We start from the raw sequence: 21,734 nt of genomic DNA, 5'->3' as shown, positions 1-21,734 counted from the left end.
CGTTCGCGGCAACGGCGATAGCCGGCGGTTTAGATAAATAATCCCGCGCATAAATCAGACGCTAAACATCGCGGTTAATCGGAAGGTATTTTGTTGCTAAAATAACCCAGCGCAAACCAAGCCGGGGCCGGGATTCTACCGCACTTTTCTTCTCGCTCTCTGCAGTTTTCCCCTGCCTCTCCCCCCTCTCGCACACACGCACTCTCCCTGTCCTTCCTCCCCTCCCTCCCTCCCTCGCTCCCTCCCTCCCTCGCTCGCTCCCTCCCTCCCTCTCTCTCGCACGCTCGCTCGCTCCTTCCTACACGCGTTGCTTCGCTCGGGGCAGGGGCTGCTGCTGCTGCTGCTGCTGCTGCTGCGCGGCTCCCCCCGCGCGGCGCCGCGGCCGCCCCGCCGGCCACGCTGCGCAGCACCGGCCGGGCCGCCCCGCCGCCGCCCCGCGCCCCGCCGCCGCCGCCGCCGCTCCCCGCCGCCGCCGCTCCCCGCCGCCGCCGCCGCCGCCGCGCTGCAGGACTGGCTATGGCCACCACTACTTCCGGGTTCCGTCACTTCATTCTCCCGCCGATCAGCGCTGCAAAACTGAGCCTCTTCTATAAGGCAGCCGGCAGCCAACCTGCCAGCACTCGCTGACGCTCGCTCACCGCGGAGAGCGAGGGAGAGAGGGAGGCAAAATACCTACCGGCGGGGGGAAGGAGAGGAGAGGAGACAGAAAAAAAAAGAAAAAAAAAAAAAGAAAAAAAAAAAAAAGGAGAGAGGGGGAAGTCCGGGCTTTGCAAACTATTCAATTTTTCTTCGCATCTTTCCCCACCCCCCTTCACAGTACTTAAAAAAAAAAAAAAAAAAAAGAGCCAACCCTATAAGCGATCCTAAAAGGCAAAACCCGAGCGCGGAGTTACTGGAAGAAGAAACCGGGGTTAAAAAGATTCCTCCTCTCTTCTTCATCATCATCAACCATCATTCATTCACTACCTTGACATTCCCTGGCTTTGATTGACAGCTGGAGTGGCAAAAAGCCATGAGACACGACAGTTTGGTTACATGTGGGTTGCTGACGGGCCGATCGTAACCTTCAGTTTGGGGGCTTGACAATTTTTTTTTTTTTTTTTTTTTTTGCGTAGAGAAAGAAAAAAGGAAAAAGAGAGAGAGAAAAAGGAAAGAGAGAAAGAGAGAGAAAAAAGAAGAAAACACAGAAACTCATCGTGGTTCTTGACTGTTTTTTATATATTGTTGTTGTTGTTATTGTTGTTGTTATTATTATTATTTACCCATATTGGAGGATAGGAGAAGTCTATAAGTGGGTTGCAAAAAAAAAAAAAAAAAAGAAGGAATCTTCTTCACTCTAAATCACTTTCTTTGCTGGACTGGGATATTAAATATACGACACATCCAGGAGTTTATTGGAGCGCAGACTGATGGCGCAAAGGGTAGGTTTAAATCTCCAACACTTACCTATATATAAATCCTCTCTTAAGAGGGGCCTGTCCGATTTGCTCTCCTCTGTTGCTGATGATGATGGCGGCCACTATTAAAAAATAGCAGCAAAAATTATTCACTAGCTTTTTGTGTGTGTGCGTGAGTGTCTCTCTGTGTGTGTCTCTCTCTGCAATTGTTCCACGCTTTTTTCCTCTCCAGCTTTTCCCCCAGCAGCGCGATTTCCCTGCTCTCTGCCTGCTCAGTAGCAGGGGTTTCACAGGGGAAAGCTTGCTGCTGCTGCCGCCGCCGCCGTTCCTGCCGCTACCTAGAAAAGACTAAGAAATACATATGTGTGTCTGTGTATATACGAACGTATATATATGTATACACATATAGCTGCTTTCTTTTTTTTTTTTTTTTTTTTTTTTTTGGTCTCTGGCTTTGACAAGGACAAGGGGAATTGCTACTAAATAATGTTTCTGGTAACTTTCAGATTATTTCCCCCCTTTATCTCCTCCCCTCCTCCCCGATGCACCCTACCTTTCCTCTCTCCTTCCCGGTGTTGATTTATTTATATAGTTGCTTTTGATTCTGCTTGTTGATTCATTTATATTTTATTTTTTGTCCTTCCTTTCTAATGCAGAGTAACTCTAGTTTCTCTCCTCCGTTTCCTTCCTTTTCATCCCCGTTTCCTTATGAGGATTTCTCCTGCCCGAGCTGAAGAGGACCATCTCCCCCCGCACACGCAGGCACACACACACACACTTTCCCCCTTTACCTCTCCCCGCACCCCCACTCCTCCCTCAGCCTCTCCAGCCTCCGCTCCCGATCCCGGTTGGTTTTCATTTTGCACATTTCTCTCTGTTGTGGCTGTTCTTGTTTTGTTTTGCTCTGTTTGTGTCTGTCCGGGTGCTTTACTCTCTTCTGACTTTTGTTGTTGTTGTTTGTTTGTTTTTTTTACCCCCCCCCCCTCTCTCTCTCTCTTCCCCTCTTTCTCTTTCTTTCTTCTCTTCCGGCCCGTTTTTTGACAGTACGATGAGCTGCCCCACTACGGCGGGATGGACGGAGTAGGGGTGCCGGCCTCCATGTACGGGGACCCCCACGCCCCCCGGCCGATCCCCCCGGTGCACCACCTCAACCATGGGCCGCCGCTCCACGCCGGACAGCACTACGGCGCCCACGCCCCGCACCCCAATGTCATGCCGGCCAGCATGGGCTCCGCTGTCAACGACGCCCTGAAGCGGGACAAGGATGCGATCTACGGGTAGGTGCCGCCGGGCCGCCCGGCGCCATGGCCCGGCTCCGCTGCGCCGGTGCCCGCGGAGCGGCGGGGGCTCCCGCGGGGCCGTGGTGGCGGGCGGGCGGCGGCAGCGGCCGGCCGAGCCCCAGAGCGGGGCGGGAGGGAACCCCGGCGGGAGGGCGGTGGCTGGGGACCCCCCAGCCGCCCTCCCCGCCGGGAGAGCCGGGCGGTGGCACAGCCACTGCCGGCAATTTCGGGGCGAGTGCGGTCCCAGCCTGACTCTTAGCTGAGGTGCCAGCACCCATGGGAAAGGGGTCCTGGAAAAACAGACCTCTCGGGGGGAGCGGCTGGGCTGGGGGGAGGTGTCGTTGCCCTGTCTTTTTTTTTCTTTCCCCTTTTCATTTCTCCCCCCCCCCTCTTTTTTTTTTCCCGTGGGATTTTTGTCTTTCTCGGAAAGGCCCCAGTTAGGAGTTCAGACAGGAGAGGTGGGTCTCATTGCCCTGGATTTTTGCCGGAGATGTGTTGTTCTGGTGTTCTCCTTCGTGCCATAATAACACTCTTCCAACACTGTAAATAAAGAGCTATTCACATGGCGGAAGGTAGTAAGAATAAAAAGCGGTTTGCTTCTTGCAAGCAGCTCTTCCCTGAGACAGAAGAAATAAATACATTTGGGGCACTGCGCTGAGTTTTCTATTGAGGAAAGGAAGAACATGAGGAGAAAGAAAGACGTACCCAACAAAACTCAAGGCTGTGCCAGGGCATTGCTTGGGGGGAATGACACCGATTCCCTTCAGTGCCTTTTAGAAAAAATACTAAGTGATCCTAAAAGGAGAGACGGTAACATCTATGACAGAGTGTGGGGCCTTGATCAGGCACCAAAGGGGAAAACAGAGAAATGCATGCTTACTACTTAGCACGCCGATGAAATTTTTTTTTTTTTCCCTGACTACACCAACTATGGGAAAATATTTCGCGAAGTGCTCCCTCCCTCCGCCCCCTCCCCAGCTCACTTATCTGGACAGCTGGTATTTTACTTGGGTGTGCTTCCTAAGCCAGGAAACTTCACCACATTTTTGTTCGCAGGCCCCTTGAAAAATAAAATTACGTATTAAGTAGTTTGCAGTTTGCCTAGCCGTGCTTCTCATTTTAGGTCATAGCTGGAGGGTAGGGATGGGATCTTCCAGGTTTAGCGTTATTTTAAGCTGTGGCGAAAAGTGTAAGAATCCCAGCTGAGCTGCTGCCTGCATGAGCGTGGTTGGTGCCTTGTGCGGTTGGAGAAGAGGTCACTTTTGTCCTCATATGTGGGGACTGCACGAGGGACGCGGCTCGGGCATTGCAATTTCAAAAGGGGGAAAAAAACCCCAACAACTAACCAAACAAAAAAGCCCCCAAAACAAACCACAACACCAAAACCCGCTTTTTTTATTTCAAAATGTTCTTCTCCCCTGCTCTGCCCGAAGCAACGCCGCGAGGCTGCAGAGCGTGTCTGTGTCCGTGTGTCCGTGCATTTATAAAAAAAAAAAAAATACTTGTTGATTAGAGCTCTTCTTTCCCCCTCTCCCCCACCCCCTCCCCTCTCTTTGTGTGCCACTGCCCGGTAGGCACCCGTTGTTCCCCCTCTTAGCTCTGGTCTTTGAGAAGTGCGAGCTGGCGACCTGCACGCCCCGGGAGCCCGGCGTGGCCGGCGGGGACGTCTGCTCCTCCGACTCCTTCAACGAGGACATCGCCGTCTTCGCCAAACAGGTCCGGCACCTCTCCCCCCGCCCCCGGCCCTTCCCAGCACTCCCGCCAGCTCCTCGGATCCTCGACCCACACGGCCGGGCGCTCTTAGGGGGCAGCCCCCCCCCCGGACTCCCCGGCACCCCCTCTCCGGTCGCCGGGTGGGGGGGGGCTCTCGGCCCGGCTGGGCCCGGCCCCCCTCCGCCGGGAGCCCCTCCGCACTGCCGGGCTGAGAGTGCCGGCCCTCGCCCTCCGGCATTAGTGAAGGGGGAACGTGGCTGTGGCCGAGCTGGGGAGGCAGAGGGAGCGGGCGGGAGGCAGAGGGAGCGGGGGAGAGGCAGGCGGTGGAAAAGAGGGGGCTCCGCTGGCACGGGCGCCCGGCCCGGCGCTGGGCGGGCGGGAGCGGAGCCGGCTCCGGCTCGCAGCACGGGTGACTCCGGGGCGTCCAGCCGGATTTTGATCTGACCTGTACCGGCCGGTGCTGCCACAGGGTTGGGATTGTTTTTCCCTCCCGCCCCACCACCCCGATTCGGTTATAGGGCTGAGGAGAGAAGCTCTAATTCACGCCGCTTTGCCTTCTTCTCGCAGGTCCGCGCTGAAAAACCACTTTTTTCTTCAAATCCAGAGTTGGACAATTTGGTAAGGCCTGCGCTCACCCCTCTGTCCCGCTCCCCTCCTGCCCGCCCCGACCCCCATCGCCCGCTGCCGGCAAGCGCCCTCCGCCGTCCGGGGCGGAGGGGCAGGCGACTGCCAGGCCGGGCACCCGGGCAGCACAGGCAGGGCAGGCAGGGCAGGGGGAGAGCCGGGAGGCTACCGTCAAGAGTCTTCAAAGAGCTCCGCTGCTTTAAAGTGAGCCAGGGCAAACTCTCCAGCCCCGATGCATTGCAAAGCTGTGTTTGAAAGCCACGGGAAGCTCAAGTGAAGGAAATAACTGCTTAAGAAGAGAGAGCTGGAGATTTCTAACGTAATTCTTTTGCTAATGTGAACGATTTCAATATTCAAAGTGCCTAAATCCTCTTGTAAAGAAGATGCCAAACTATTCACCCTTTCCCCCCCCCCCCTTATTCCTGCGGGCGGTGGGGGGGTGGAAGTGTGTGTGTGACTTCCTTGTGGACCCCCAGAGATGAGGGCCAGGGTGCTGAGAGGGAGCGAGGATGAGAGGAAGAGGTTTTCTCCAAGACCGCGGTAATAAAGCACTAATCACCGCTTCTGGGATAAATATGATAAAAATCAGGTGCTTAGGTTAAAGTTGATCAAAATTGTTCAAGCGTGACCAATGAGCTAAAATCCTGGATAATGACTGCGCGCCCTGACAATCCCCTTCTCCCCCTCGCCCACTCGGGCTCGCAGCTCTGCACAGCCCCCGAGCTCCTGTCTCCCACGTAACCCCTTGCTCAAAACTTTCTTGCAGATGATCCAAGCAATACAAGTGCTAAGGTTTCACCTTTTGGAATTAGAAAAGGTAAGAGCCACGGAAGTGGGCGGGGGGCGAGCCGTTCCCTCCCTGTCCCCCCCGCATCCTTCCCCCTCCCCCTCCCCCGGTTGGGGATGACTTGTAAACATGGCCAGAGGAGACAGGGGAAACGCAGTGTGATACCGTAACCTGTGCCACCAGAGCATGTGACACCCGACAGCCATGCCCAGCCCGGCATTATTATTATTATTATTATTATTATTATTATTATTTATTTCTTCAGTGTAATTTCGACCGAATCGTTAAACATACTAAATATTATTAAACCCCTTCCATCCTTCTTACCCCTTCCCTCTGTAGAAGCTCCTTTCCTGACTCGGAAGTAGTATGTTTCACAAAAAGAGAACTGAAAGCACTCCTGCCTTTCTCCAGCTCTGGCAGGCACATTAACCCCAAGCAAGCACTAAATATTTGGAAGAGGCAGGGGGGCCCCTGCGCGGCGTGGGGAGGGGGCTGCGCCCTGGGACGAGAATGGGTCTTCCCACAGCCTCAGCGAGTAGCTTCGTTTTGCTGCTGCCGGCCACATAGATCTTCTTTTTTTAGCCCCAGTTTAAACCGATCCCGTCCCGAGTGACTCGTTGTACCTGTCTGGTCTGTGCATGCTCCAGAGATACCGCCTGGGTCCAGCTCCCGGTGTTCTGATGTTATCTTCAAATCGGATTTTCCTCTGCACACCAGACTGAGCCCACTATCTCTCTGTCTTTCTTTCTAACTTGTTGCTGCGGCAAGTCTCTAGAGAATAATATGTGCTGCAACAATTTCTCTATTGTTTCCTTGCCTTCAACTATTGTGCCCCTTAATTAGAGTTACTTGTGGAGTAGATCAGAGAGTTGTTCTTGCTACCCAAAAAAAAAAAAAAAAGCTGCAATCCGATATTTTGCCATTATTGATACTATTATTCTTGTTACTGTTTTCAGGTTCATGAATTGTGTGATAACTTCTGCCATCGGTACATTAGTTGTTTGAAAGGAAAAATGCCAATAGACCTCGTTATTGATGAAAGGGATGGCAGCTCCAAATCAGACCACGAAGAACTCTCAGGATCTTCCACAAACTTAGCCGATCATGTAAGTCCTGATTTCTTTATGGCACTTTTTAAGACTTTAACCTGCTTAGGAAAACCTGTCCCCGATTTAATTGTGTCGCTGCTGTTGCCTATTAGTGCCGTTATTATTATTACTACCTTAACCTCTTTGCAAGCTCGGATCCCATCTTTACACTTTCTTCCCTCTCGCTTTGTAGAAATGCAAAAGGTTCCTTCTGTTTCCATCTGCAAAGCAGCGAGTTTGCAATGGTTTGTAAAGTCTAGGCGGCTTGGAGAGCTAGCAAACTGTCGGTTTGATGTGGGGATCCGTGCTTTCTCCTCTTCTTTGCCAACTCTGTAATCAATGCAGCAATGTAAGGCGAGAGAGACAGGAAAGTTAGGGAGAAAGTTTGCTGATTTGCTCCCCCCTCCCCTCTCGTGGGGATGACAAGTGATGAGAATTATTGGCAATACTACATTGCATTAAAAAAAAAAAAAAAGGTTAGCACATTAGAGTTTCCAATGCTTGTGCTTTATAGCAACTTATTGTCAGAATATGGACTTATTGCCAAACGCCTGAAGCAGCTTCATAATAAAAGACAGTAACCTTGATGAAGCAATTATTAACAATGTATTACAGAAAGCTGGGGAGAACGATGATTGAGTAACCATAGGTTAGTGGTTGATTTTAACACTTTAGGAGTTGGTGAATTAGTGTTATGTGTGTAGGACCGAACGTTGGTGTGCGTGGCAAGGAGAGTGCCTTTGTTTTTCCGGGTTTTGGAGCAGCTCTTGTGATCCTTCAAAAGATGTAGACGCGGAGAGACTTCGGGATGTGAAGGGAAAGATTGCAGCTGGTACCGCAGAAAAGGGAAGGAACAGCTCTGGTTAAAAAGAGTGGGTGTGAACTCCAGTTTATTTATAGGAGCGCATCCCTGGGGGGAAAGGGGTTTACATGGGTTTAGATTCAATTGAGCTCATAAACTAAATGATACAGTCTAATATTTTAGCAGTTGAAATATTAATTTAGCACCCGGTGTGAAGTTAACCATGCTTTCTGCACAGGCGCCTGCCTTTATTTCCCAGCGTGTTAAGAGGAGTAGCTGTAAGCTCAGGGAGAATGAGCTTTCTAGGAGCTTTTGTTTCCTTTGAAAACACGTTGTTTGTGTGTGTATTTGATAATTGCGTTAGACCTGGACTGAAGTTGCATTGGGAGATGAAATAATAATAAATTCTTCTAAATGCCCCCCTTCTGGCACGGCTTAGTTCCAGAGCCCGGGAAATATTTTTGGACCCAAGCCTTAGCTTTCATTTTCTCATTTGTATTCGGTAAACATTGCAGGACAAGGTTTTTGCGACGTTTTACATTTTAAAGCTATTATTTTGAGAGGAAAAAAAAAGTATGCAGAGGTTCCTGAAAGTTTCTCTGTTTATCAGCTATCTCACACGTAGATAATAAACTCTACGAGGCATGACACTATTTCAAAAATATTTGGTTTATGGCATTTTACAACCCTAAATTCGTGTGCATAAGTATTCTGGGAGAGCACTAGAAGAGAAATTGAAATGAGTGGTAACCTGAAAGATATGGGGTCATTGTGTATAATTCAGAGCAACAGAAGAAGAAAAAAAAAAAAAAAAGGAAAAAAAAAGTACATGTTTCTCCAGTACAGTTTCTTTACAAGAGTGTGTTTCAAGTGGAAGTGTAGAAATGGAGCATGCTTATGTTTATATTGAAGAGATTAGATAAACTAGCCTGTTTAGGGTTCTGGCAGATGGCGAATGCTCAAGCCAATTTGCAGTGCTCCATTATAATATTTAAATTCACACACAATGATAGGACAGAGGTGGAGGGGGTTAGCATTCTGATAATTTGATAACTATTATCTTCCCTAGGAAGAATCTCATCTTGCTGTTGTGGCCCAAAAACCAAACTCAAATAAATATGACAACCCATTTATCTTGCACCCGTTAGGGTTTACCACTTCATTGGGTATTATAATTTAAAGCCTTTTATTTCCTGGAGATTTGAGCTATAACATTTTTACTTTAGCCCCCTGCTATTTGTTTTGAAAGGAAGCAATAATTTGTGCAACCAGAACACCAACTGGGAAATGAAGAGTTGTATCACATAGTTACATTTTATTCATGCGTTTTGGGAAATGTGTCTCCTTATTGGATTTTTTTTTTTTTTTTTTGTATATTAGCTTGTTTTCCCAACAAAACTTTAACACTCTTTTATAGCTTAGTCAAACTACTCTGTGTGTACACATTTGTGTTTACACTGTACAAGGTTCCAGCAGGAAGAAATTCACTTTTATTCATAAAGAAGGAAAAGCTTTAAAAAATGGCTAATATAAACATGCAAGACTATCAAAAAAACCCGAGCTATCATTTGTGAGCATCTACCTGAAAATGTAGTAGTTCAAGCATGCAAATTTGTCCAATTTGACTCCCCGGGTTTATTTTTTCATTTGCTTTGATATGCATATTTAATATGTAGCCTCAGGCTAGATCTCATTTGGCGAAAGTTGGTGCAGGGGTGATGATGAGCCACTTCAGAAGGACGGAGACAGCATGTTGTTTCCTCTGTTTTATGCATCGGCCCACTGTTCTGATCCATGGCTCTTCCCCTCATGGTTTTATTTGCACATGAAATACCAGGAGCATTTCAACCGATTGGCTATGAATAACGATAGCCAAAAAGAAGTGCAGTTTAATTTGTTGTGTGCCAAGGTTTCCTTTGTGGAGGTGACAGTTTGTGACAGCTGTTTGACACCCCCAGAATCCATACACCTCTGTTCTTCTTAAGTGGTATAAAGCTACACTGGGTGTGTTTAATGTGAGTGCGAGGGGTGGCAGCGGTGGCAGTGGCGGGGCTGAACTAGGAGCTAAGGCAGCTCTCAGTTTTATTCCTTTGCTAGACCTGAAAACAGGCATCAGGGAAAGTAACAGAAAGAACTGTAGGATTAGCCAATATTTACCATAAGACTTTAAACGGGGTACTCAAACAGGGCATGCTTCCCTTTTCAAAATCTACTTCTCTACTATTTATAGAACTTAATTGGAAATCAAAACCAAAACCAACAAAGGAATGAACTCTTCAGACATATACCTGTGCTGGAAAAAGGAGACAGCTGTAAGCGGTTGTGCTATACGTGTTTGGTAATAAATGTGTTTATCGAATTTTATTTTAGTGCGCTATTAACTGTTATGTAATACAGTAAGTGTAAAGGGTCCAGGGACTTGGTAGATCAAATAGTGCAGTGCTGGCCACAAGAAGCTGAAACTTTTGTTATTACTCTGCTGTGTTTAGTAAATATAACAGCCCATAATTAGTGTTTGAATTTTTAACACCCTCATATTTTTTTATTGCTCTGAGGTATTAGCTGTAGATGGGAAGAAGGTAATTACAGCTATGCCCTGGCTGAACCAGATCAGTTAGGGGCAAAAAAAAAAAAAAAAAAAAAAAAAGAAAGAGGAAAGAAACCTTTCCAGCTGCAGTTCAAGTTGAGTTTCCCGGCACAGACAATTTATTATTGTTCAATATAAACGTTCTGGGCCCTATCTTGCATTCTGTGTTGAGTCTAAAATATCTGTTGAGATTGCCAACAAACCTTCCCCCCCCCCTTTTTTTTTTCCTTTCAAGTGATTAAAATCTGAAAAATGTAATGCTTGTAAAATTTGGAAAGTTTTAAACCTTTTCAAGCATGTTTGGTACCTCAATTAAATTTCTTTTGTACCTGGCTTCACCTGGTGCCACGCAATTCTTCTTTTAGCACAAACCTACTTTGAAGCCTGGTAATTCTCCCATAGAAATTTCTGGCTTTCCTTCCACTGGCTTTTGTGGGAGCAGGATCAGGGCCTCAGACTTTTTGATATTTGTTTATATGTTCTAGTCACTTTGCAGCTGAGAGGTAATAATACACAGATCATCATTTATAAAATATAATTAAAAATGGATAGAGATATACATACATCTCTTTTTTATAAAAGGACTGTTGACAGATTAGAAATCCGATGCCTTAGCTGTAGAAGAGAAATATTAGTCTGAATATTAAACCTTTCAGCTCTCAAATGAGGAGATACTTCTATTTTGCACTTTTGGTCATCCGGAAAGATTTTACATTTCTTTAATATTTCTTCTTGAAGAACGGTCTGTGCAAATTCCTGACGTCTTGCAGATGAGAAAAAAGTAAAAATAGGGTAAGAGATATCTCTTCCAGTTATATAATGAAACCTTTAGGTAAGATTTCACTGAGTAACAAGGAAGTAACTGGGGGCCTGATGCTGCAGGCACCAGGGATGCTGCACTTTGGTGGACTTCAGCGGGACTTCTGAGTATGCCAGAAACACAGGATCAGACCCCAGAGGTGCCCTTTCTGGTTGTTGTGTGTCAGGAGGGAAACTAAGTAGCCAACCGCAACAATAAGAAGGCAAACGTTTTTCTTTAATGACCCGATGTCTTAGTAAGTGGCTTGAGAGTGAGGACCTTGTGGTGGGCCCTGTGCTTTCTGAAGGGCCAAGGAGCATCAGGAGCTTTCTGAGACTGCAGAGGGTGTTGTGTATTCCCTCTTTTTGGTGGGCCAAGTATGCTACAGCCAAAGGTATGCTACAGCACAAATTTCAGTGTTTTCATTTTAAACTGGGTTCTCCCAAACTGAACCGATAATGTATTTCACTACTTGACGCCGTGTTCCCTTTTTGGTTTGTCTATCAGTCTAGATGAAGTGTAGCCACACAGAACGACGTAGAAAGACAATTAAAAAAACAACAAAGCCCTGATTTTTCAAGTCTCAGTTCCTTGCTGACAGGTGGATTACATGTCTGACTTCAATCTTAATTGGCAAATACAAAGCACGCAGCTTTTCAGAATGTTGCCGTGTTCTAGGAGTGTCAAAAATTCCTCCTGACACTTTCCTCAAATGCAAAATCAAGGGACAAGAATTAAAACTTGTGCATATAGATACACACATACACAAATATTTGATAGATCACAATGCCTTGTGTTTTGTTTAAATTGTGTAATTCTGATACAAAAAAGTTATCGTATTAAATATGCATTTGTAGGAAAACAAACCTTAGTGATAGCAGGAGTAGTCTTTTTAGAAAACATACATATCATGTCAAATCAGTTTTCATGGGTCATTTACTTATTGAAAGTTTCTTTACATAGTAAGTTTATTATCACTGCACTCCACAACAGCCTCTAAGATGCCATCCTGAACTTTATACATACGAAACATAGACAGCTGCAGACGCACACACGCACAAACACACGTGCATGTATGTGTACAGGTTTCTATGTCCGGCACAGTATACCATCTTTTGATAGACGGTGGTACCTAGAGACAGATTTCTGTGGTATCAGGCACATCAGTTGTTCCACTGCGTTTACAGGTATTACTTGTAAGAACAAGGTGAGCAGGATTTGGCTTGTATTTGAGGGGGACGGTGCCATCCGTATCAATAGTTCAGTTCAGTTTTGTGTTTTTGAAAATCAATTTACCAGAGCAACCTCCAGACCTTTAAGTCCAGCCACCTTCACAAAGAACGAGCTCTACAGCCATTGTAGTTTCTTTTACGAGAGTAAGTTTTGTTTTATTTGTTCCTGCGAGATCAATAGTTTTGTCCATTTCATCTGGTAAAATGTGGGGGCCTCAGCCCGTCACAGCTGTATACTCGAAACTTCAGTTAACGCCTGCGAGCCAAATCCTGCTCAGCTTACTCACATGGGTATCAGCTGGCCTGATTGATTTTACTTCCCCATTATAAATAAGCAGCAAATTCCTTATGGTTAATTGAGTCTTTAATATCACCATAAAAAGTAGTGTGAGATGAGAATCAGCCCTAGCGGGACTACATACGCTCCCAAAAAATTAGCCAGAGTTTGCCCGGTGGAAATCCTGGGCATACAAAGTAAGAATTGCAATTCAACAGAAGGTTATCCTATATCAGATTTCTCTGTTACAACATCTCTGTTCAACAAATCCTGTAGCAGTTAAAAACTCTCACAGTTTCCACCAGATTTGCAGCATCGACAAAAGAGTAACGCATCAGATTTGCTTTGTATGCCAGGAGACTCTTGTCCTTTCTGTTGCTCTTTTCTAGATTTAGCAAAATTCAATGGTGGTGCTAAATCAATTTTTTTTTAACTTTCAAGGGAAAAAACACTGGCAAAATTGTGTTTTCTAGGGAAGGCTGTGTGTGTAAATGAGAAACAGTAGATAGCAGCGGAGTGATCTCCTGTGGCCCTGCTAGTACAAGCTTTCCCCATATTGTCTCCTGCTTTTATATTAATTACAACTTGCATTATCAGCTGCAAGTCTGTAGCCCAGCAAATAGAAAATACTGCCCCTGGAGACCTAGCTTCTTGTATCTATTTTCCATCTCCTTCTATTGTGCTCTACTCAGTATTCACTGCTTTTCTCCTGGTAACACTGCTCTTTAACACAATTAGGTAAGAGCAAGAGGAGCACCGTATTTGACTCCCAATTATTAAAACTACTGGGAATAGATACATGTGTGCTGCTTACCTTCTGTGGTATCTGGCGTTAGTTTAGGTCATATGTGTGTGAAAATTTTACAGTATGCACAAGTACACTGAACAGGCAATAGCATTTTGGCAGACATCATCCACACTCTTCAACGTGTTTCTGTGAAGTATATTACTAAACTTCCAGGAAGATATGAGACGTCATGCTAACAGTTTGCGTAATTTATCTAAAACTATCTGGTTTTCTGAGGTTTTTTTTACAGTGTGATATCTTAATACAAGTTTCATTGAAATTAATAGAAAAATTGCAATGAATGTGTTAGCGGGCTTTAGATCAGGATCTCTTTGGGTATCTAAACTATACTGATAAAGTGTTTTTAGTGAAGTACACTTTAGACGTGCCGTTTGGTCCCATTTTTTTGAGAAGACATACATAGAATAACTACTTATGATTAGGCATTTGGCCAAGAAGTTTTTCTTGAGGGATGCAAAGTTTGAAATAGTCTAGGGGAGAAAAAGAGAGGTTCACTGACACGCAGAATGATCTTAGTCCAAAGCCAAAGAATGCTGCCTTTTTATGAAGCTGTAAACTCCACCCCTGGAGTTATTTGTCATTTTTTATAATATTTTGTCTTTTTTTATAATATTAAAGCCTAGCTATTTCCCACCTTTTCAAATTCCTGCGACGTTCTACTGTCGCACCTTGTAAATATCCCATCTTATTATTTCTGTCCTTCAACAAAATTCTGCCAAATTGCTTCCTCAGGAAAACTGTGTCACAAGACATACATTGAATTCCCAATCAATACAGTCTATCTTTCTAAAACGGGATCTACAAACTGAGGTCAAGAGCAACTCAGCCTGGTAGAGACAGCAAGTGTTTTCAGCTGCGGGAAGTCTTATTCGGTGATCCTTTCCAAATCATTACAGTTTTGAAATAGAAAGGCCGGTCTAGCTTTTGAAATACCGTATGATAGGTTTTGGATGACATTTGCCTTAAAACATAGCTGAGGTGTTACCAGTTAATTATTGTAATTTTCATACGTGCGATAAGGAGCTCCAACAGAAGCCGGCTAAGAGAGCCTGCAGTGCTCTCTTAAAATTAACAAAACTCACTGTGTTCCCTGAGAAGTTTAGCCTAGGTGAACATGTTGCAATTATTACATTTTCTAAAAGAAGGTTCCAGCCTGATGTTGTTGGAGGGCTAAACTCATGCTATGCTATTGTTTCTTTCCTTTTTCATGTGTTTCTTCTAGCTCTTTATCTGATTACCATCCGGCAAACAGCTGACGCTAAGAGGCTGCAGAGGGCTGAAGAGCTCCTGTCTGCTGTTTGCCTTCAGCTTGAAGCTATTTGAGTGGCTTCCTAACTCCGAGATAAAAAGAGAAGCTCATAGGCACAACTCTGTTCTAATCCAGATTGTAAAGAAACTTGCTCAGTTTTTGCATTTTATTTCCACCTGAATTTTTTGCTAACCTTATTTTCAACTTTTTTTTTTGTTTGTTTTAATAACATCTGGGCTGCTTGAACTCTCAAGACTTTTCATCTTCTGTGTTTTTTTCCACCTGACTCTGTAAAATGATGGTATCTTTTTTTTTTCCTAAATGAAGTTGTGTGGGGTTACAGTATTAATAGTGATTCCTGAGACCTAATTAATACAGCAACCTCTATGAATATAAAATATTTTTTTTTGGTGTGTTTTTTTCCTGTTGTGGTTCTGCGTGAGAGAAAGTAGATCAGGCTGCTCAGTTTTGGAGGGAGTGGTGGTTTTGCGCCGTAAGTGCTGCCGCGCTGTCTGTCGCGCTGATTGGTTAGGCGAATTTCGTATCCTGGCCTGTCTGCTGATTTTACTCGTATCTTCCTGCCGTGGAACCGCGTACGTGGGTGCACGTGTGCGTCTGTGTAAGGTAAGGGGGATTTGGATCCCTCCTACCCTTTGGTCACCTAGGGCTTTACTGGGAGCCCTTTGAAGTTGTGGACTCTTCCCTTTGTCTCCGCTGCGATCTGGGTCAGGCCCGTGAGATTTATGTTACTGGGTATTGTAGCAAGCCGTTATTTGGCAGCCCTATTTTGTGTTGCTATAGAGCATGTGGTACTAATCAGTGCTAGGAGATTACTTTGAGATGTTCCAATATATATTTTGGGACCTGATTCCAATCACACTTACACTGAATTTTACAATGGGTAAATCAGTTGATTTTGTTGAACTTATTCCTACTACGCGTCAGGGTAGATGAGGTCAGAATCAGCCCTGCTCAAAGAATGTAGCCAAACTTGTCGCTCGTTGCTTTTGGGATCTCCTTGTGCTTTAACAGTCCGGTGTTATTTCACAATGCAGATTTAAAACACAATCAAACTTAAGAAGCAATAATTTATTTTTTTTTTAATGAGGGGGAATGTTTTTGTTTGTTTTCTTACTGAATTATTAGAATATGCTTGATCTAAGTTGTCACATACAGGTGACAAGTAACGCAGGTCCAGCCCCTAGTCTGATCTGTTTCATGTGTTCTTGCTCTCCTTTTCTGCCAGAGGAAATTCCATCTCTTGCCTGCCTTCATGTGGTGCTGATAAAGCTCTTCCTGTACAGTAGAATTCCTGTTTTCCTTTAAGCAACAGCAGGGTATTGGGAATGATCAGGAAAGGGGAGGAGGACAGGAGGAGAATACACTCAACAAAGTAGCACTAAACTGTAACATTAAGTTTTCCTCACTTACCCTTCTAAATAGCGGCTCCTCGCTCCAGGAAAGCCAATACTCAATAACTTAGAAAGCTCGCGTGAGTTATGTGACTAAAGTACAGTAGTTGAGGTCTTACTTAGCCAAGTTTTGCAAACTTTGTATGTCTGTCTCCTGCGTTCCCTTTTGTCGCGTTCTATGCATAGTAATGTAGAAAGAATTACATAAAAATCACTATGGATGTTATTTTATATAATCACCTGGTGGTTATTCTTGACAATACTTGTAAGCGAACCGTTAGAGTGATACATCTAGAAAGTCTTTTGAAATGTGTCATATCAAGGTGGTGGTGGAAGGTGAGGAAGCATCTTTCCTGGTGCAGAACGTCTTTCAGAGAAAGCTTGCTTTTTCCCTCACAACTTTGCATTTGCTTGAAGTTTTTCCAGCACTCAAATGGGTGAGGGAGAAGGTAGGGTGTGAGGACATGCTCCTCTCATGCACGTTTTCCCCTACTTCTTGAAACAGTTTCCCTCCTCTTCCTCTCCCCTCCCATCCCTAGTCAGTCTGGAAAAACAAAGTGTGGGGAGATAGTTTGCATACCAACTGTCCTGATCCTAATGTGAACACCTAGTATCATAAACTGTGCAGGCTGATGTTCTCCCCCCGTATAGCTCATTAAGAAACTTAGAGTTCTTCCTCCCCCCCCCCCCCCCCCGAAATATTCTTCTGTAGTACTATTCAAAGAATTAAATCCAGACAGCTCCTTGGAAAGTTTGAAAAAAGGAAAAAGATCTGTCCTTTATTTTACCAAGTAAATCTTTGTACCGTCTCTGCTTGTCTTTGCTGAAGAATTATTACGCTGTGCAAACAGTATCGGTGTTTGGCACATTTCACAAATGCTAATGTGTATACTTTCCCCCCCTCCCTCTCCTCCCCTCTCCTCCCGGTTTTCTTTCTGTTCTTCATTTGCTATTGGAATGGGAACTGTGGAAAAAATTCCTTGGCACTCTGACACCAGAATCCTTCATCTTGGAGAGACCACGATGATGCAACCTCAACGCACTCGGCAGGCACACCGGGGCCCTCCAGTGGGGGCCACGCTTCCCAGAGCGGAGACAACAGCAGCGAGCAAGGTAAAAGGTCAAACTTTTTCCCTCCGCAAAGTAGGCATGACTAAAATAACTCCAGCTTTTTTTATTATATCAGTACATCTGCCTTAGAGTAAACATGGAGTGGCAGACTTGCAGTATAATCAGCTGTAACTTAGGGAGACGGTATTTCCTTTTCCTAACCCACTTAGCTGCATTTTATTATTATTTCAAAGCGAAATATCTAATCTTCAAACAAGCTTTGTAATAACAATTGATTAGTTCTGCCAATTCCTTTACAAATTTGGTTATCTACAGTTTATTTTTGTGTGGTGTAAGTAAATACAATGGCAGACATACTCTCCAGCTGCGATGCAGTTGTTTGAGCTGGGTTATAGATGGAGAATTTTTAGCTGAGGAAGAGACTCCTATATGAAGTTATGAAACTGCTAAATCATATAAAGTAGAAGCAAAACCCGAATTGGACAGAAGAATGTTTCTTGCAATGTTTGCTTGTACAGACTTGTTTCTGCTTCTGAAAAATCTGAATTCAGAATGGTAAATAGAGATGTACCTGAACTGTACAACCTCTGCTGGATCTATATAGTGAAGCATTTTGCAGGGTTGAGGAGGTTTGATTATTATTTCAGTGGGTTTTGTTTTATTTCCTACTGCATTGCACCTCGTGTGTGGTCATCTGCATCCATGCTGAGTGAGTGTCAAAAGCTGTCATTCTGATATGATAGTGTTTTACACTTGCTCATTAGAAATATAAGTGACTCCAGAAGGTATAAGAGTCAAGCCTCCAGTGCTAAAAGTTGAGTAAAGATGGTCTACTGTCACTCTTGGATCTTGACTCAGAATTGATTTTTTTAAGACCAAAGTTTAAGGTGGGCTCTGTTTTTGTTTTTCTTTGCAAACATGGTAAGCCTCAGCTAGTGAGTGAGATCTTACTTCTATAAGGTCTTATGATGTGGTCCCTCCGCCCTGTGCATCCGCAGCATTTTACCACTGTGTTTCCCCCTGTGGGGGTTACACATACCCAACAGAGCCAACTGACAGGTCTACCATCCAACTAGTCATGCAGGATCCCAAAACTGGAGAGGGGAGCAGCAGCCTTCGGGGCCAGAATGGCAGTGGCTAGCCTCATGCTGCGGGCCGCTTCCCACCGTGATATTTGCCACGCTTTAGGCGGCGGAGCCGATATGTGATTTTCCCCGTCTCTCACGTGGCCCACTGCTTGGCACGGAGCTAGATCCCCTCATCTGTCTCACGGTCTGGTGTCGTACGCGTTGTGATTCGAAGAACTTGCAAAGTTTGTTTCTGGTGGAGTGGTTTGGGTTTGTCTCCTGTTTGTAGGGTTTGTTTATACACTTGTAATCTTATTGCTGATAGAAAGCAGCCACGGCGCAGGGTGTGATCCAGCTCCAGCATGAGTCACGCGGGATTTTTTTCTGTGTGGTTGAACTGGAGCTGTACGAGGCCTAGCATGAGCTATTACAGCTTCAGTGGCTAATGAAAGGGAGAGCTTGACTGCTAAGCAGCAAATCAGTGTTATGCCTATTAGCTGGCCATAGTCTTTACTGTTGGTCAAGTGTTTATATTCTATATGGTGGCCAAGATCCTTGGTGTAGCAGATGATCATTTACATACTTAAAAATGATTCTTCTGAGTCATCTGCCACAGCATGTTCCTTCCACCCCTAGGTAAGAAGTTTCCTCACACCTGTATCTCCACTCTGTCCCAGCAACCCCTTACCAACTAGAAGAGTTTCTTCACTGAGCCGTGCTTGATGTAAAGAAATGCCTTGTATCGACATCCAGGGATCCTGTGTTTCACTAGGCTCCGACCCCTTGTCACATAGCTCAGAGTGCTCAAGAAATATTGCTAAGCATAAGAAAAAGTGGGTGATGATAGCTACACCTACTTCCTGTTAGAGACTGAGGTTTCTGGTAATATATATGATTTAAACAAACCCATTATGCTCATTTCTGCAGAAGGGGAACCACTGCTGAAGGGCCAAATCAGTCACTAGTGCTGCCCGGTGTAGCAGGGTAAAACATTGCTACTACGCTTCCCTTTGTGCTCGGTTGGGCCTTTGAAAGGGAAGCAGTTGTCCAGTGGCAAATCAGCATTCCACTCAGCTGCTGGCAGCTGAAAGACGTACGATCCTACAGCACCGGCAAAATTCCCATTGGAGACGGCTTTGGATTGCTCTCCCTCTCTCAACCCTGGGAAAGACTAGAGAGAGGGAAGCCTGTATTGAATTTTCCTTGAGGGGGGCAGGGCTTACTCTATAACTCGTGAACTAGCAGTGAGTTGGTCCCAGGCAATGCCAAGATGGGTGGACACCCTCTTGAGCTATTCTGGGGCAGTTACTTATTTGGGTCAACTTGGTTTCCCTGCAGTTTTGTCAAGACCTTCTGCAAATGCTGCTTGAAGTATTCCACCTGCCCCAAAGGATTTCTTGGGAATGGGAGCTCATTAGAGAGTCTTGGGTGATGTTAGCAACTTATGGTCTCCTCCACTGATGGCTGGTGGCAGCAGAGATTGATTCAAACTAGAGTCAGTCTCTTCTGGCTCTTAAGAGCACTCTTCCCAGCGGTCTCTGTTTTTGCCTTAAGTCTATGATGTGCAGCTTGTGATTTTTTTTTTTTCTTTTTTTAGGGGGGAGATGGAAAGGAGTTGGGTGAGTGATGACATTATTTTTGCAGACTTTCTCTGCATGAGGTAGATCTATTTATTATACAGAAGAATCCATCCATAATTCTTAAAGTTGGAATGAAACAAAAAAGATGTAGGCATTTTGTCTGTTTATGGAGGACAGTCTCTCCATGACAGTGCATGACTGCCCTTTGGCATCAAAAGGGTTAATCTAGTCAATGTTTGGTACTATTAGAAACATGCTGGCATTGAAAGAGTTAAGGAAAAGGCCTTCAGGCAGTAAATGTTGAAAGATTATCCTAATTTTATTAGTGGTGAGTGTCTATGTTGTTCTTAACATGTCACCTCACTTGTTCAACAGAAAACTAAGCTATAGAACATATTGATCATCTAGCAAACCAAAGTACTAGTGACCTGTAATCTACCAAGCATTTATTGACTTTATCCCAGTTCAAATCCACAAATGCAGATCAATGCTGTGTAACACTATTTTAGAGATTAATAATTATGTAGTAGGTCTGATCAACCTCCCCCTGCCCTGGAAAGAGAAAGAGTTAAACATATCCAATAATAAAAATAAAACACTCTAAACATCTTACGAAGGAGAAAAAGAAGAAGCTGATTTAATGGTCTAATGAGGCCATCTTCCAGAGACTTGTTTTGTGTAGGGCTTGCTTTGACCTTTTGCTTTGCTCAGGAGCCCAACGCTTCATTTTTCACATTCTTGCAATTACGTTAACGCTTCAAGCATTTCTGACTCCAAGTCAGCTAGCAACACCAGGCATAACTCAACACTGTGAGTTTTTCTCCTCTCTGTAGATTCATTAACAGGTCACCGGGGTCCCAACTGAAATTTAAAACTGACTGGTTCTGTTGGGTTAGCTGAGTTATAGCAAGGGAGATGGCAGGAAAGGGGCTGAGAGAAGGGGGGGGGAGAGAGAAGACCCTGGGGTTTCTGTCGGGGAATATATGTGTAAAAACCCTAAGCGGCAGCTTAAAAGGTGTGTGTAGCTTTATCATCCACCTTTTTCTTTGGAGAGGAAAAAACACATCTGAAAGTCTTCTGGGGTATTGTGTTTTCCTTATTCTTTGTGAAACAAAGTGAAAACGGCCACTGCCTTTACGTACAAGGCTAAATGACTTCTAGAATTCAGCATCCGTTTGTACCACAGTGATGGATATGATGCTTCCAGACTTTAATTCTTATTTAATCTCTTTATGGGATATTTCAAATAATGAATATGGCAGATTATGCATGAAAAGTGGGAAATAAATCTTTTTAAGGTTTAAAAACATGTGGTCTACAGGAAAGCACCGGGGAATAGTTTCAGTTTCATGTTTTATGATACCAGGATTGTATACCTGATTTGTCATATTCTTAGTTCAGTCACTCAGAGGGACTGATCCATCCAAGTCAGATGGAGGCTGTGTTTCTTCAGGACCTTTGAGGAAGTTCAGCATCTTTTTAGGATTAGGCCTGGGGTGATAAACTTGACCATAAGTGAGAAGCCAGAGACAAGTAACTTCCAGGTTATAGAGCAGTAAAAATAATAAATGAGCATCACATCCACTTTGCTTTACCCATGTGAGTAGTTCATCGGTGTGTAGTTTTTTGGTTTGGTGGTTTTTTTAGTGGGACTACTTGTGCTGAATGAAGATGATCAGCCCCTTTATAAATAAAACCTGAGGATACTCTCTAGGTTACAAAACTACTGTCTTAAAGTAGTTTTGAAACACTTTTGTGACAGCTTGATGTTTGCCTCACACATATGTCCACAACAGCTTTCTGTGGCAAAGACTCATCATCTGGTTTGGGGAAAAGTCAGCTGAGATATTAGCTGAAATTATGTGTTCATCCCAGGCTTCGTCTCTGGTTTGATGCATGCTGGAAAAATTAGGTACTCTATTTCTTATTCATTATATAGCATCTTGTAATAATGACAG

General features: G+C 44.7%; 1 protein-coding gene across 7 annotated transcripts in view; it reads left to right on the top strand.

Annotated features, from left to right (window-relative positions):
• Positions 1-502: 502 nt before the first annotated feature.
• Positions 503-21,734, top strand: part of MEIS2 (Meis homeobox 2) — a gene marked incomplete at its 5' end in the record, with an annotated part of 173,778 nt that continues 152,546 nt past the window's right edge. For 4 of the 7 annotated variants that reach the window (XM_082000486.1, XM_082000485.1, XM_082000488.1 and 1 more), the window contains 6 exons: positions 2,448-2,674; positions 4,252-4,393; positions 4,958-5,008; positions 5,781-5,831; positions 6,761-6,910; positions 17,057-17,171. In XM_082000486.1, the coding sequence (XP_081856612.1) occupies positions 2,469-2,674; positions 4,252-4,393; positions 4,958-5,008; positions 5,781-5,831; positions 6,761-6,910; positions 17,057-17,171 (715 nt within the window). Of the gene's footprint in view, positions 2,675-4,251; positions 4,394-4,957; positions 5,009-5,780; positions 5,832-6,760; positions 6,911-17,056; positions 17,172-21,734 lie in introns of all 7 variants that reach the window. The other 3 variants (XM_082000483.1, XM_082000484.1, XM_082000489.1) reach the window with 3 other exon arrangements.

Source organism: Phaethon aethereus (assembly GCF_964289735.1).
Source record: "Phaethon aethereus genome assembly, chromosome: 5".
Classification (NCBI taxonomy): domain Eukaryota; kingdom Metazoa; phylum Chordata; class Aves; order Phaethontiformes; family Phaethontidae; genus Phaethon; species Phaethon aethereus.
Note: the sequence above shows the minus strand (reverse complement) of the source record. Positions and strands in the feature narration are given on the sequence as shown.